Source organism: Anolis carolinensis, chromosome 1 (genome assembly GCF_035594765.1).
Source record: "Anolis carolinensis isolate JA03-04 chromosome 1, rAnoCar3.1.pri, whole genome shotgun sequence".
In the NCBI taxonomy this organism is placed as follows: Eukaryota; Metazoa; Chordata; class Lepidosauria; order Squamata; family Dactyloidae; genus Anolis; species Anolis carolinensis.
This window is the reverse complement of record NC_085841.1, coordinates 84,901,999-84,916,567: the sequence shown is the minus strand read 5'-3', so window position 1 is coordinate 84,916,567 and position 14,569 is coordinate 84,901,999. Positions and strand designations below refer to the sequence as shown.

General features: G+C 41.4%; 1 protein-coding gene across 6 annotated transcripts in view; it reads left to right on the top strand.

Annotated features, from left to right (window-relative positions):
- The window catches only part of pde7b (phosphodiesterase 7B), a 243,153-nt gene that overhangs the window by 187,249 nt on the left and 41,335 nt on the right, over positions 1 to 14,569 (top strand). For all 6 annotated transcript variants that reach the window (XM_008114527.3, XM_008114526.3, XM_008114525.3 and 3 more), the window contains one exon: positions 11,385 to 11,468. In XM_008114527.3, the coding sequence (XP_008112734.1) occupies positions 11,385 to 11,468 (84 nt within the window). The remainder of the gene's footprint in view (positions 1 to 11,384; positions 11,469 to 14,569) is intronic.

Sequence of the window (14,569 nt, the reverse complement as noted above, 5' to 3'; positions counted from 1 at the left end):
GGGGAGTCACAGGGAGGAGGGAAAAAACTCACTGTGAGAGCTATTTGGCACTGGAACTCTCTGCCCTGGAGTGTGGTGAGGCTCCTTCTTTGGAGGTTTTTAGGCAGAGGCTGGGTGGCCATCTGTTGGGGGTGCTTTGAATGAGATTTGCCTGCTTCCTGGCAGGGGGTTGGACTGGATGGCCCACAAGGTCTCTTCCAACCCTATGATTCTATGATTCTAATTCTGCTAAACTGTGAATAAAAAAAACCTAGAAAGGTATAATTGTGGCAACTTGAGTGATAGCAGATTGAAAGCAGTAAAAAAGAATACAAACTAGGCTCCAGATAAACACTTCAAAAGTAACTTTCAATCTCTGTAATTAATGTGCAACTATTTACCTGTACAATCAGTGATTGAGGAAAAAAATGAGCTTGCTTCCTGGAAAATGTGTGGGATTGCTTTTATTTATTTATTTTTGATATATTTATTTTTATTTACATACATTAAAAACTTACAGTGAAACAGAACACAAAAGAGTGAACATTTTACAAACAACAACCCCACCACCAAGGCCTGAACAAGTATCATTTCATTTACCATAAAATTTATTATTCAACCATTAAACCAATGTCATATCCAAAATTTCTGACCAACAGGGTTATATTATTTTCCTTTTTCACTTTCTAGAACGTATTTAATGAAAACTGACCAGTATAAATCAAAATCAGATCTATTAATTTCCCCCCTGAACACCCCCATTTCCATTGATAATCTGTCATTTAGAGCTACATTCCAGACCTCCCCATACCATGCTTCCAGTGTGAGATTGGTTACTACCTTCCAGTTCCTTGCAATTATAAGTCTTGCCGCTGTGAGTAAAATAATCACCAATTCTTTCTTTTCCATTTTTAAATTCAACTTTGTGGTGTCCATTAATGATGCTAACCTCGCATCCAGAGTGATGTTTAAACATATAATGTTACTAATTTCTATACATATTTTATTCCAAAAATTCTTCACCTGGAGGCATTCCCACCATAAATGAAAATATGTCCCTTTATGCATACCCCATCTCCAACAGAGGTTACTTTGTTTCTTATCCATCTGGTGTAGCTTAACCGGTGTGGTATACCATCTCCATATGACTGTATACATTTTCTTTTAATCTTATTGACAAATTCTTAACCACTCTCCACTTTAGAACCCTTTTCCAATCGAGATCCATCAGGGGCCCCAGGTCTCCTTCCCAGACCTTTTCTAACAGCTTCAGCCCTATTTCTTCCCCTATTAATCCATTATATATTTTCCCAATTAGTCCTTTCCCTGAAGTTTCCCTGAAGTTTGATTTTTAAGTTTGCTCAGCCATTCTTCATATTTATTCAGCTCTCTGCATCTGGGATTTTTACCTAACCAATCCTTTTTCCAATTATATAGCTGTTGCCTCTCAAACCAATTCAGGACACCTTGTTGTTCTAACTTATTAAGGTTGCCCCTTGAATTTTGTATCCATTCCTTCCAAGAAAGAGTAGTTTCCACCTCCTCTAATTTTTTATTCTTAAGTTTAATTCTTAGATCTTCTGGAAAATTTTCCAGCAGGAATATTGGGGTTAGAGGAGAAACTCCTGGAAATATCTTGTTTCTTAACTTAGCCCATGTCTCCATAACCTCTTTAGCCAGGTTGTTTTTACACACCTTAATTACTTTGCCAGTTTTTGACAAGAAAAACATATCCCCATAATCTCTTTGCCAACACTTTCCTTCCAGTTCCCGCCAGATTAATTTAGGTTCAGAAAGCAGCCTAAACACTCCCTTTATTATCTTCTCTTTATTCAGTCAGTCGTTTCCGACTCTTCGTGACCTCATGGACCAGTGTGTGCCAGAGCTTCCTGTCATCCGTCACCACCCCCAGTTCCTTCAAGTTCATGCCAGTCACTTCAAGGATACCGTCCATCCATCTTGCCCTTGGTCGGCCTCTCTTCCATTTTCCCCAGCATCATGATCTTTTCCAAACTTTCCTGTCTTCTCATGATGTGGCCAAAATATTTCAACTTTGCCTCCAACATCCTTCCCTCCAGTGAGCAGCCGGGCATTATTTCCTGGAGGATGGACTGGTTGCATCTTCTTGCGGTCTAAGGCACTCTCAGGATTTTCCTCCAGCACCAAAATTCAAAAGCGTCTATCTTCCTTCTCTCAGACTTCCTTATGGTCCAGCTCTCGCATCCATAGGTTACTATGAGGAATACCATTGCTTTGACTATGCGGACCTTCATTGCCAGTATGATGTCTCTGCTTTTCACTATTTTGTCAAGGTTGCCCATTGCTCTCCTCCCAAGAAGTAAACGTCTTCTGATTTCCTGGCTGCAGTCTGCATCTGCAGAGATATTCGCACCTAGAAATATAGTCTGTCACTGCCTCCACGGTTTTTAATTCTTGTATTTCTAATCCCCCTAATTTCTGTGGAATATGCCATAAGCCTTTTGGTAGCCGAGATCTTCTAGTTCCATTACAAAATTCATTAACTAATTTCTGCCATTTTTTAAGATCAACTTCTAGTAATTTAATAGGTAACATATTACATAAGAAGTTAAATATAGATAATAGTTTCATTTTAAAAATGGCAATTTTGCCAAACCATGAGAGATTAATTTTTTTATATTCCAATAGTTGTTCTTGGATTTCCCTATCAAAATTTATCAAAATTTATTTTTTTAACTCTGAATAATTTACAGGTATTGTAACTCCTAAATACTTAATTTTGCTTCTAATCTTAACCTTAAATTGGGTGCCAGACTTCTCTTCAGTCTTCTGCAGTCTTCTGCACCTAGAACTTACATCAACTAAAACACCCTCCCTTTTTCACCCAAGAGGGAAAAAAAGTAACCTAACATCTTGCTCCCTTTCTTTAAAGTTCCTTTGAGTCCCTTTATTTATCCTCAAAGTCTTCTCTTTAATGATTTTCTTCCTCCACTTCTCCTGTCTGCTCCAGTTCCAGTCCCAATTGTTGGAGCAATTTCCTTCCGTCTTCAGGTGATTTAGCAATTAATAATTTCCCATCTCTATAAATCCTTATAGTTGCAGTAAAGCCCCACAAAAATCTGATGTCTGCTGCCATCAATCGTTGAGTAAGAGGATGCAGATCTGTCCTTTGTTTTATTGTCTCTTTTGCCAGATCTAGAAATATTTGGACTTTTCTTCCTTCATATTGTAGATCTTTGATGCTTCTGAATTGTTTTAAGACCAAGTCCCTCTGGGATTCCTTCACAAAAGCAACCAGCACATCCTGGGACTTGTGATTTTGTAAGCTGTAAACTTTGTGAGCTCTTTCAATTTGGGATGGCTGAAGTCTGGTGCCATAAATTTTACCCCAGGCAATCAGCTTGCTTAATAAGTAACTATTAGACAGGTCATTCGGCAAACCCTTGATCCTAATATTTCTTCTCCTCAGTCTGTTTTGAAAATTTATTAACTCAGCTTTCATGTCTGCCATATCTTGGTGAACATCTTGTAGGTCTTTCTCATTTTCCTTGCTTCTGGTTTCTGTTGCCATCATATGGTTATCAATTTCTGACATTTTTGTTTGTATTTGAGCTACCTCCGCCACTAAAGTATTCACTGACATTTCAACACGAGTTTGTGATGCCTGCATAGATTCAAATGCCAGCAGCAGCTGGTCGATTTTTGTTTCTATTGAGTTACTGGGTTTACTGGGCAATGTAGGTAAGCTCTTATCCTTAGGCTTTGTTGCCATTGCATCCCTTTCCACAGGAATGCTGATGTTACTGTTTTACAATTTTTCTGGACTGCAACTCCCTTAGAGCTATCAGCAGGTCATGTTGTGATGGATTTTTTGAGTAATGATACTACTAGGTGCACTAGAAGAGGAAGAAAGACTACTTGTGAGCAAGACTCCGATGAGGAGCAACAAAGGAAGCGAATCCGGGAAATACTTATGGATCCTACTGATGATGACTCATTTGAGGGCTTTGAGGGGGATGATGGGGTTGAGAATCAAGAGGATGGGATGACAAGTTCAGAGGATGAGGTAATGGACTGGACTAAGGTGCGAGAGATCCAAGATCTCTCGAGAAAACCCACAAGTAGCGACACGTTTGAGGGTTGGAACAGTGGGGATCCAGCTGGGTCTTGGGGAATTATAGGTTTGGATAAAAGATGGACTAGGTGGAGGGATCCGCAAAGGGCTTCAGCTGAAAGGAGGTCTGGTGGGGCGTTGTCTGATTCTAGCTCTGAGGAGGAATTGAGGCAACAGGCTGCAGCTGCTAGCAGGGTGTTGGCTGATTCTAGTTCTGAGGATGATTTGTGAATAAAAGTGGGTTTGGGAAATGGATCACCTTTGCAGTCAGCAAAGTGTTGTTGGGTGTTTGTGTGTCCATGTGAGCTGTTTAGGAAGACGGACTTTGGGAAGACTTCTGTGAACGTAAGTTTAATCTGGATTATCCATGGCTGTGGGGGTTGGAACTGTGAGGGTTTTCTCTGGACTGCTTTGTTTTGATCTTGTGCATTAGTTGCTGTGCTGCATTCTATGTTTTGGCTCTGTGTATGACCTGGACTGGATTTCGTATTGCTGACTTCTCCTTCTCTGACCTGGACTGGATTTCTTATTGCTGACCTCTCCTTATCTGACCCGGACTGGACTCAACAACGTTGACATTGTGTTTGGGTGACTTCGACAGACGTCTTCGGGCCCCTGCTGGTCGTCAACTCCTGCCTGCTGATGTCCTGCTGGGAATTGGAGTGCCTTCTTTGTTGTTTTACAAAGTTTGTTTTTAAACCGGGTTATACTCCGGTTTAATCCGGATTATTTTCCAGGGTCTGGGGCTTTGTGCTGTGGGGATTCTGTGTTTCACACTGAAGATTAAATGTTCTGAGCTTTTTGAGTTTGTTTTTGGGCTCCTTTTGGTTGTGAACTAATAAACTGTATTTTTACTAATGTTTGGTCTGGCGCTTTAAGGAGTCTGTGTTGCAACAGGTCACAAGCTCTCTGTTGCAGATGCTAGACAACAAGCTGGCAGCTACCCTCCTTCAAAGGCAGAAAACTGTTTAAATATAAAGTCCCATAATCAAATATTGAAGGTTATTGAATTCTTCTTAAAAAGCTGCATACAGTCCGTTATTATCTACGGATCTTGGTAATTCTGATAGAAGATATCTATATTACTCACATTCTTTGTGCGGAGCTAGTGCCAGACACGACTTATCTGACCGCCAGCATGCTGCAACTCCCCAACGTGTGGGATTGGCAATTAAATCAGAACCCAGGTTGGTAGCAAGTCATGTATCAGAATTGTTGCAAAGATGGGAGACACTCTATTCAGTGTTCATTGCATTTTAGGAGGTTAATAGGAATCCAGAGTAAGGTGTTGGATCTAGCCCTGCTGCTGCCTGTCTTTCAAAAGCATATGTCATGCATGTGTGTGTTTTGGAAGTCTGCATATTCACATGCATTTCGAAACCATGAATAATAGGGTGTGTAGTTATTTCCTCAGTACTCTTCACTGTATCAGTTTAGCTGAATGCTGTTCTTGTGAAAGTGATTTTACACAACAGACAAGGAGAGCTCAACCAGTATTTAAATAATTAATAAAATGAACTATAGTAATGAAACATTACTAATGAAGTCCCTGGCTGCAGTGTTGTCATAGAAACACTATGCATTGTCTGTTGCTAAGTGAGCAATTTGGTTTTACCAGACTGCAGGCAATTAAAAGTGCTCAGGATTCGTTTGTCCTCAGATGTTTATTTCTATATATTTTCCGCAACCCTTATCTTTCTTCTGTTAATCACTTGTTAATTGGGGTGGGGGTGTGATATAGTGTACTGCAGAAACAATCTTTGTTATAATTCCACCATAGTCTTCCAATTATCGTTTACTGCTGGAGTTTCAACCAGTTATTGCCACATTCTCACACATTTTTACAACCATAAGAGTAAGAATTTTGGGATTCAGCCCAGCCAACTTGAAGCTCTTTTAATTCTCATTGATTTATTTCAAATGGAAGATTTACACCATATAAGAATTTTTTCTCCTTTCAGTAAGTGATACTAAAAAGCACGCTCTGTTACTCAAGTTTTTAAAATGTTTTTGAAGAAAAAATAATAGGGCATTGTCAAGATGCAAAATTCTGCCCTTGTATGAGATACACAGAGTTCTGCCCATTGGCGTGAATATCAATATAGTCTCTTTTTTTCCTTATTGTATTTTTCTTTGTGAATGGCGTTTTACTAGATTAATGGCGCTTCCCTATGTTCTCCTCCACCTTCTTTCCCCTGTCCCTCAAATCTGTTCCAGAGAATCCCTAGTACATTGGAACAGAGCAAAGGTTACAGGGGAAAGAGGACATCTTTTCTGCCAGCTATTTCCATCTTGGCAGTTTAGAGGATGGTTAGAACTAGACTCTGTAGTAAGAGTTGAATCTATGGCTCTAAATTAATCAAACAAAATTGAAACCCACTGCTTTCATTGATCATGTCCTTGAATAAGTGTCTAGATCAGTGGTTCTCAACCTGTGGGTCCCCAGGTGTTTTGGCCTACAACTCCCAGAAACCCCAGTTTACAAGCTGTTAGGATTTCTGGGAGTTGAAGGCCAAAACATCTGTGGACCCACAGGTTGGGAACCACTTGTCTAGCTCAAGGGAAGTTGTAGTCCCACTCTATTCTGCTTTAGTCAAACCTGATATATTGTTCCTCTCTGGACACAATAGATCAAGGGGGATATTGACAAAATGGAATGTGTCCACAGAAGAGCAACTAAAACAAGCAAAGGCTTTGAAATCAAGCCTTGTGAGTATTACATAGAGCAAGTCTACATGGGCAAGAAACCTGAATTGACTTCACCATGGCATAATACTGTGACCAGTGAGCTTCACCAGTTTTCTTGGATTAAATTGGATTTGTCCTACTTAAAGCAAAGTTGGGAGATACTCTGGAGTTTGGTGGAAACTCTGGATTATCCCATGGCTTCAGTGCAGTGGGGACAGCTGGATCATGTTTGATTTGGATAGGTCCACTGCCCAGATGGGACACTAGCATTATCACCTATTCCCTCCACTCATCAGTACAGGAAAAAGGGAGTGGCTCATAGCTGTGTTGTAGCCACTGTTGCTTCCACAAGGCTCTGTATGAACTCCTGACTTTTGCAGTAGCTGTGATTTGGGTAGGTGGGTATATACCTCGAGGTATATATTGCTCCCAGTGCTACTGGATATCTATCCAGATAGGTGATTGCTGCAAGAACACTAGTTAATTTTCAGACAAACAGACCAAACTTCAGTTTTTACAGCCAAACATCAATGGAAGATTAGTCCTAAGAATGATTTAAAAAGTACTCCAAGTTTAATTTCTCAAAATTTGGGCTTATTTTTTGGGTTTGGGGAGTTAATGTATACTTTAAGTATTTTTGTCTTTTTATTTGGGTGATGTATTGGATTTATCCCCCCCCCCCCCCAAAAAAAAGCATAAACAGACATCTGGAAGCATTGGGGGCACACACAAAAAGATTGGGCTGCACTTTTCCCACCTGGTTCAATTATTTCTTCATACTTAGTTCTTGCAAAGCAAAAGGTCAGGAATATTCCAATGACACAGGTAGTGTCCACAATTTTAAATATAAAGCATCAGGTTCCTTCCATAATCTCAGGGTTTAGGGGCACCAGACACACATGGAGGTGAAAAACCACAAATAAAGAAATTGCTATATTTTTTTACCTGAGAAAAAACATCTCCCTAGGAATTTCTAGGTCCTCCAGCACAAAGTTAAGAACTTCCACTGGATAGGATCAAACTGGAAGACCTAGAAATTCCTAGAGAGATGTTCTCTATAAGAATCTCACATGACTGGAGAACGCTGACAATAGAGTTGAAAAATCAAACCTGTAAATGTGGAGGGCCACTGTATATCTTACAGTGCTTTTTGTTGCATTTGGTTTTAAATCATGTTGGAGCTGGTTTGAGTTCCAGTCCTGGAGGAGGGGCAGAATAAAAGTTATACAGTTTGACTGACAGAAATGACAGAAAGACATGCAATAAGAATGGTTACCTGTGACTGGACGCACCAGTGAATGTTTGAACATTCAGACCGACATTCCAACAAAAATAATGCAATGTATAAAAGCAAAAGCAATACTTGGATGTGCACTTGGGTGTGTGTTTGATTTATGCCTGTTATTATGGATTTGTTGAGCAATATTTATATGAAGATCTGTTATTGCATGTAAGATCTTGTTAGCCGGATTTGGTTGAGAGGCTGTTATTTGTAAAACAATTTATCACAAGTAACTGTAGTTGGATGAGGACATTGAAGCCCAATGTTTTTTCTTCGCAAAACATTTTTTATGTCTGAGAAAAGGTTAATGCCGGAATGCTAAATGCCTGTTAATGTTTCAGTAAGAGTCCTTGACTAAAGAGAAAAAAATACAGATTTCTGCTTATAGATTCCCAAAGTGGATGTTACTTTTTCATGGAATAACACCTGGGTATTTAGGATAAGACTAAGAGATACATGGTAGCAACTGCTCTCCATGTACAAAAGCACTGTTTGCAAGGAAATGAAGAATGGGCAAGATTCAAGGACCATAAGAAAGAGGCATTCATATCCATTCCAGTATGTGCTTTTTACTAATCAGATACAGATGCAGACATGGATTTCCAGGATATGGAATTGGCAAATTGCTCCTTCAGAGAGAAATGACTAAAAAATTCTTGGATTTTCTCTCTCACTGTACTGTCAATTAGCTGTTCCATAGTGTCCGTTGCCAGATACAAGTCTTGCAAGGGAATATTTTGTTGTGATCATCCCCCAAAAGTTGTGTGTGGCTTTGTTTGTTTGCTAAGTTTGGTGGCCTTTTCTGTCTTTCTGTTAGATGATCGGTACTGCTAATGCCATAGTGTTTGGGGGTTTACACAGTAGTAACAACAGGTGTGTTCATGAACAAAAAATTCTGAATTTGTTTGCTTTCAGAATCCTTGTCAAGAAAGGGGAGGGGATTATTTCTTCCACTCTGCCATTATACTACAGAGGAATACATAATATTTGTTGTTCTGTGCCTTCAAACCACTTCCAGCTTACAGTGACTGCAAGGCAAATCTATAAAGGGAGTTTCATGACAAGATTTGTTCAGAAGGTTTGGCATTGCCTTCCTTTGAGGCTGAGAGAGTATGACTTGGCCAAGGTCACCTGATGGATTTCCATGTCTGAGCAGGGATTCAAAGCCTGGTCTCCAGAGTTTAGTCCAACACTCAAACCACTAGATGACATTGGTCACCAAATAGTTGTCTTCCTTCTTGAGACTAATGATCTTCAGATGTGAATCTGGCCAGAAGCTTTCTTGGAGGGAGACGAGTCTTTGGAAATGTCCTCTCCTTCCTAGTTTTACCTATTCCTGCTTTAATGATTCAAATCTGTCGTCATCGTCTTCAGCTTCTTGACTAGGCTTTCGTGCTGCTTCACTGTTGTTGTTTTTCTCAGATAAAAATTAGATAATATGCTTGAAATGTACTTAGATGAGCTGCCCTTTCAAGTGGTAAAAGACACCTCTATGTCATAGCTCAAGCTTTTCCTCACCTTCATAAGCATACTTTGCTTTGCAGTTGAAGGTAAACAGAGGCTTAAGTACAATTGCCAAGGCATGTCTTTCTAAAAAGATCCTGTTGCTCATGGGGAAAATGTACAAATCCTGGGGAATATGTGCTTCTCCTTAATTTCAAGTATCACTTTCAGATGATTTCTGTCGGTCTGCATCAGCTGAAGAGCTTCCACTAATTGTTTTATTTAAGCAGGCTTTTAATGTGCATGTAGGGAAGCTCCTTGTTGGGATGTGTGCTTAATTTATTTAGTTTTTTTTTTTTCGTGTCAGGAGCGATTTGAGAAACTGCAAGTCGCTTCTGGAGTGAGAGAATTGGCCGTCTGCAAGGACATTGCCCAGGGGACGCCCGAATGTTTTGATGTTTTACCATCCTTGTGGGAGGTTTCTCTCATGTCCCCACATGGAGCTGGAGCTGAGAGAGGGAGCTTATCCGCACTCTCCCCGGGTGGGATTCGCGGATGATTTATTTAGTTGTAACTTTTGTATGTCTTTTCAATGATTTTATACCACTTTAACATGATGATTTTAAATTGCTTTTAATTTTTTGCTGTTGGGTTTCTTTATGTCAACCACCTTGGATCCCACTCCAGGAGAAAAGTGATATATAAATAAATTAGAAAAAACAAATAGAAAAATGTGGATTGCCCACATTCTACTATTTCACAAAATGTCTTCTGTTAGTATATGCCCACTCACGACCTCTTTTTTTAAATTTACAGTATTTATATTCCGCTCTTCTCACCTTGAAGGGGACTCAGGGCGGATCACAATGTACATATACATGGCAAACATTCAATGCCATACGACATACAGACAGAGACAAAGACACAAAGGCAATTTAACATTTTCAAGCTGCTGGCTTCATGAGGGTATGCTCGATTCTGGCCACAGGGGGAGCTGCTGCTTCATCATCCATTGTGACACTGAGTCCTTGATGGATTACTTCCTCATTCCTTTCCGCATGCTGCTGGACCATTTTTATGATGTTGTAAATTAGTTAAATTAGCCTACCTGCATAGGCAGCACTTAAATTTCCTACGTGATAGATACAACTATCTTTCAGGTTGCTTAGGCTATTTTAATGGTCGGGTGCTCAATCCGATCTGGGCTGGCTTCAAACTCATGACCTCTTGATCAGTAGTGATTTATTGCAGCTGGCTATTAACTAGCTGAGCCACAGCCCAGCTCTATGTCTGTGAGCCAATAATAGTCACTCACTCACTCATTCAATATCAATCTGACCCCTTTTGATCCTTTCACTTCTGTAATCTGAGAGGGATGCTCAATGTATAAACTGTGAATCACTAAAACCTATAAGGTGGGCATAAGCAAACTTGGGCGCTCCCGGTGTTTTGGACTTCAACTCCCACAATTCCTAACAGCCTACCGGGAGTTGAAATCCAAAACACCCGGAGGGCCCAAGTTTGCCCAAACCTGCTATAAGGGGTACCTGCAGCAACTGTTCTGACAGCAGATTGACAACAGTAAGTCCCACAAAAGAATGCTAGACTCCAAATAAATATTCTTGCTGTTAACAATTTACAGTCATAAGATCATAAATTACATAACACATTCTGGGTTTTACATTTGCTGAACATTTAAACAAGATTACTTCAGAATTCTTGAAACCCCAGCCATATAATTTTTCCCCCTTTTAGCAGGACATAATTTAAACAGATTAAACTTTATTTTCTGAGCCAGATAACACTGCTCTAATTGACCTTGCTTCACATTAAGGTTTGCCTACTTCTCCTGTGAAGGAAATGTGCCTCTAAACTTGGGTGGGTGGTCCTGTTTTGCAGGAGATGCACGGCTGAGAGGTCAGACTGGGGTTCTTTCTGAGCGACGTGGTTCCTACCCGTTTATAGACTTCCGTCTTCTCAACAGTAAGTACAGCACTTATTTAAGAAACTGGCTTATGGATCATTAAAGAAACATTTGAATCTTTATGTAGAAAATATAGCTGAATTATTTTAATATTGAGTGCTTCCAGAGCTTGGAAAAGTGTTCTTTTTGGAATGCAATTGCTTGGGTAATTTTCTCAGTTCCAAGATTTCTAAACATCTGCATTGGCAGTGGAACAAGTTAACATTCTTTGCTTGTTTGTATATGAAATCTAAAAATGTTTCTAGAAGTTCAAATTTTCTGTTTAATAATGTTCTGTGCACATTACCATGAGACATGCCCATTGTCACAGAACAAGGCCCCATGAGTATCATTCATAATGGCTCTAAAATGTTGTGGTATTATCAATGCACTATCAGTGACAAAAGTATTCACAATATTTATGTTCTACTTTTCTGTGAAAGTCTTATCAGAGTAATCTACATTTTTTTTACAAAAAGAATTAAAGTTTCCTTTAAAAATATTCAAATAAGCAGCAGCAATTAGCAATAGAAGAGCCTTGTTCACAGTATGAAGGCTTCTGTGTGTGAAAGGAGACAAGTGAAATAGATAAATATACCTTGCCCCCAGGGGAGAATATTCCACAGAGAAAGACTTGGTTTTACAGAGTTATATAAGCCACCAGAGAGGTCTCAAAGAACTTATAATTACATCCTAACAAGTAGGTACACAATGGAAACAATGGTAATGAGGGAAGAATATGTGCAAATGCCAGTAAGCTTGGTTTTTGTCAGGAGTGTAGACCTAAATACTACTGGCAATCCTAATTTATGTAGGACAGTTGGGTCAATGGGACTTACAAGTTTATTTATTTCCCCACAATTTATTCAAAAGATCTGTACTTGAGATTACCAATGGGATTCAAACCAAGGAGTGCAGGTTGTGCCAAGTCTTTACTGAAGTCATTGAAGTGATTAGGATATCTTAGAATGATTGTTTTATTTAACTGATGTATATCTCTCCTTTCCTCTCAAACTGACTATGGCAAATAAAAAAATCATTTTTCTGAGCATTAAGCCCTGTTTTGTTGTCCATTACAGTGCTAGGCCATAGATACCCACTGAGTGGTCTTGGACAAAGCATACTTTCTCAGGCTAGACCGAAATTCAAATCCACTAGAAACCAGGATCTGATTCCCCACTCGGCCATGAAAAACCACTGACTATGGGCAAGCCATACTCTCTCACCCTCAGAGGAAGGCAAAGAAAGCCCTTTGAACTAATTGTGCCAAGAAAACCCTGTGATAGGGTTTCTTGGGAATGTTGGAAATTACATTCATGTGCACATACAGCAGTAGCAACACTCAAAGTGGTGGTCCCTGGACCAGCACTGCTCCCCTCAACATTGACTAGTGGTCCCTAGTAAGCTTCCGGAGGGAACAAATATGGGGTTGCTCCCCAGAAAAGTAACTGTCAGTCCTCCAAATCAGATAGTGTGAGAAGCACTGTTTTAGTATACATCAATTTCCCACATCCACATTCTGTAGTGAACTATTTAATAAAAGTATACAATTGTGATGAAAAGCACTCTGGTAAATCTGTTTATTTCTCTTTAGCTCAAGCTAGCAGTTAATTGAATAGCAGCCTTTCAGGCAAAGTGAGTGAGAAATCTTTCAAATTGAAAGATGTTTTAATTTTTCTCTACATCATTACTTACTAATCTGATGCCCTCCAGGCATTTTGATCTATAATTTTAATGAACTCCAGACAATATAGTTATTGGCTAGTGATGATTGGACTTGCAATCTAAAACATCTGGAAGATGCCAGAGAGGGGAAAGGTAGTCTATCTCTTCTGCTCATGACTGGCAGCCGCAAAATTCCCCTAGCAAACATATTTGGGACTGTTTAATCCAAAATTGCCTGTTTGGGATCGTCACAAGCAGGGCCGGCCAGAGAAAATTTTACCTGTTAAGCAGGGGGTGAAAATTGCGCCCCCCCCTGCTGCGGGAGGTGTGGCCATGCACCGCGGGAGGCAGGGCATGACCAGACCTGGCCCCGCCTCCCGTGCCCTGGCCCCACCTCCCACGCTGCTCGCCCTGACCCCGCCTCCCGCGCAGCGTGGGAGGCGGGGCCAGGGCACGCTGGGTGGGAGGCGGGGCACCGCCCTGACGGGACCCTGCCTCCCACCCTGCGCACCCTGCCCAGCTGGCCAGGTGGCGGGAAAGTCCCTCCAGGCCGCAGCAACCGCAGCCTGGAGGGATTTCCTCTGCAGCCTGGCCGGCTAGGCAACGCCAGCCGAGCCAGGGCGAGCAGAGCGGGAGGCAGAGCCAACCCTGGCCACGCCTCCCGCGCTGCTCGCCCTGAACCCGCCTCTCGCGCAGCGTGAGAGGTGGGGCCAGGGCGCGCTGGGCGGGAGGCGGGGCACCGCCCTGACGGTCCCCCGCCTCCCGCCCAGTGCGCCCTGGCCTGGCTGGCCTTGCCCAGCCGACCATGCTGCAGCGGGAGAGCTTGCTCGTCGCCAAACAGGCCTTCCTGTTCCCCAGCGAGCGAGCCTATGGTCCCCGCTGGGGGGGGAACCTTGACGGCGCCCCCGGGGACCTGCCCCCGAAGCAGCCGCCTCAGGTGGCCTCCGTGTTGGGCCGGCCCTGGTCACAAGCCCTAAAGTTTGCAGGTGAAAACCTGAGACCTAGATAGAAGTGAACCCTGGTGATGCCATTAAGGTATATATATTACTGGTAATTTTAAACACACACATACACAAATAAACAGAGGATATTTTACTATTTAGACTAAATCTTAGCTAAAGGGATGTTCCCAAATTTAAGATGAAATGAAGGGATGTTCTTTCTTATGGAGATTTGCACACAGTCCTTTCCCTTTGCCCAGAGCTAAGCCCACCAAAAGAAGAGGACTGGTTCCTTTGTCTCCTGTTTGGGATTTGCCCACAAAAACTGGTGACTCAACGTCAGGTCTTGACATATGGCAACCCTAATCAAGTCTCTTCTAGGCATCCTTCCACATGCATTCATTTGTTTGTTCAGCTGGTAACAATATGTATCCTGTCTAGATTGTTCTGTATGCCTTCCAGTCAAGTTATGGTGTCTCTAAGGTGATCCTATCGTGGGGCTTTCTGGGGCCGAA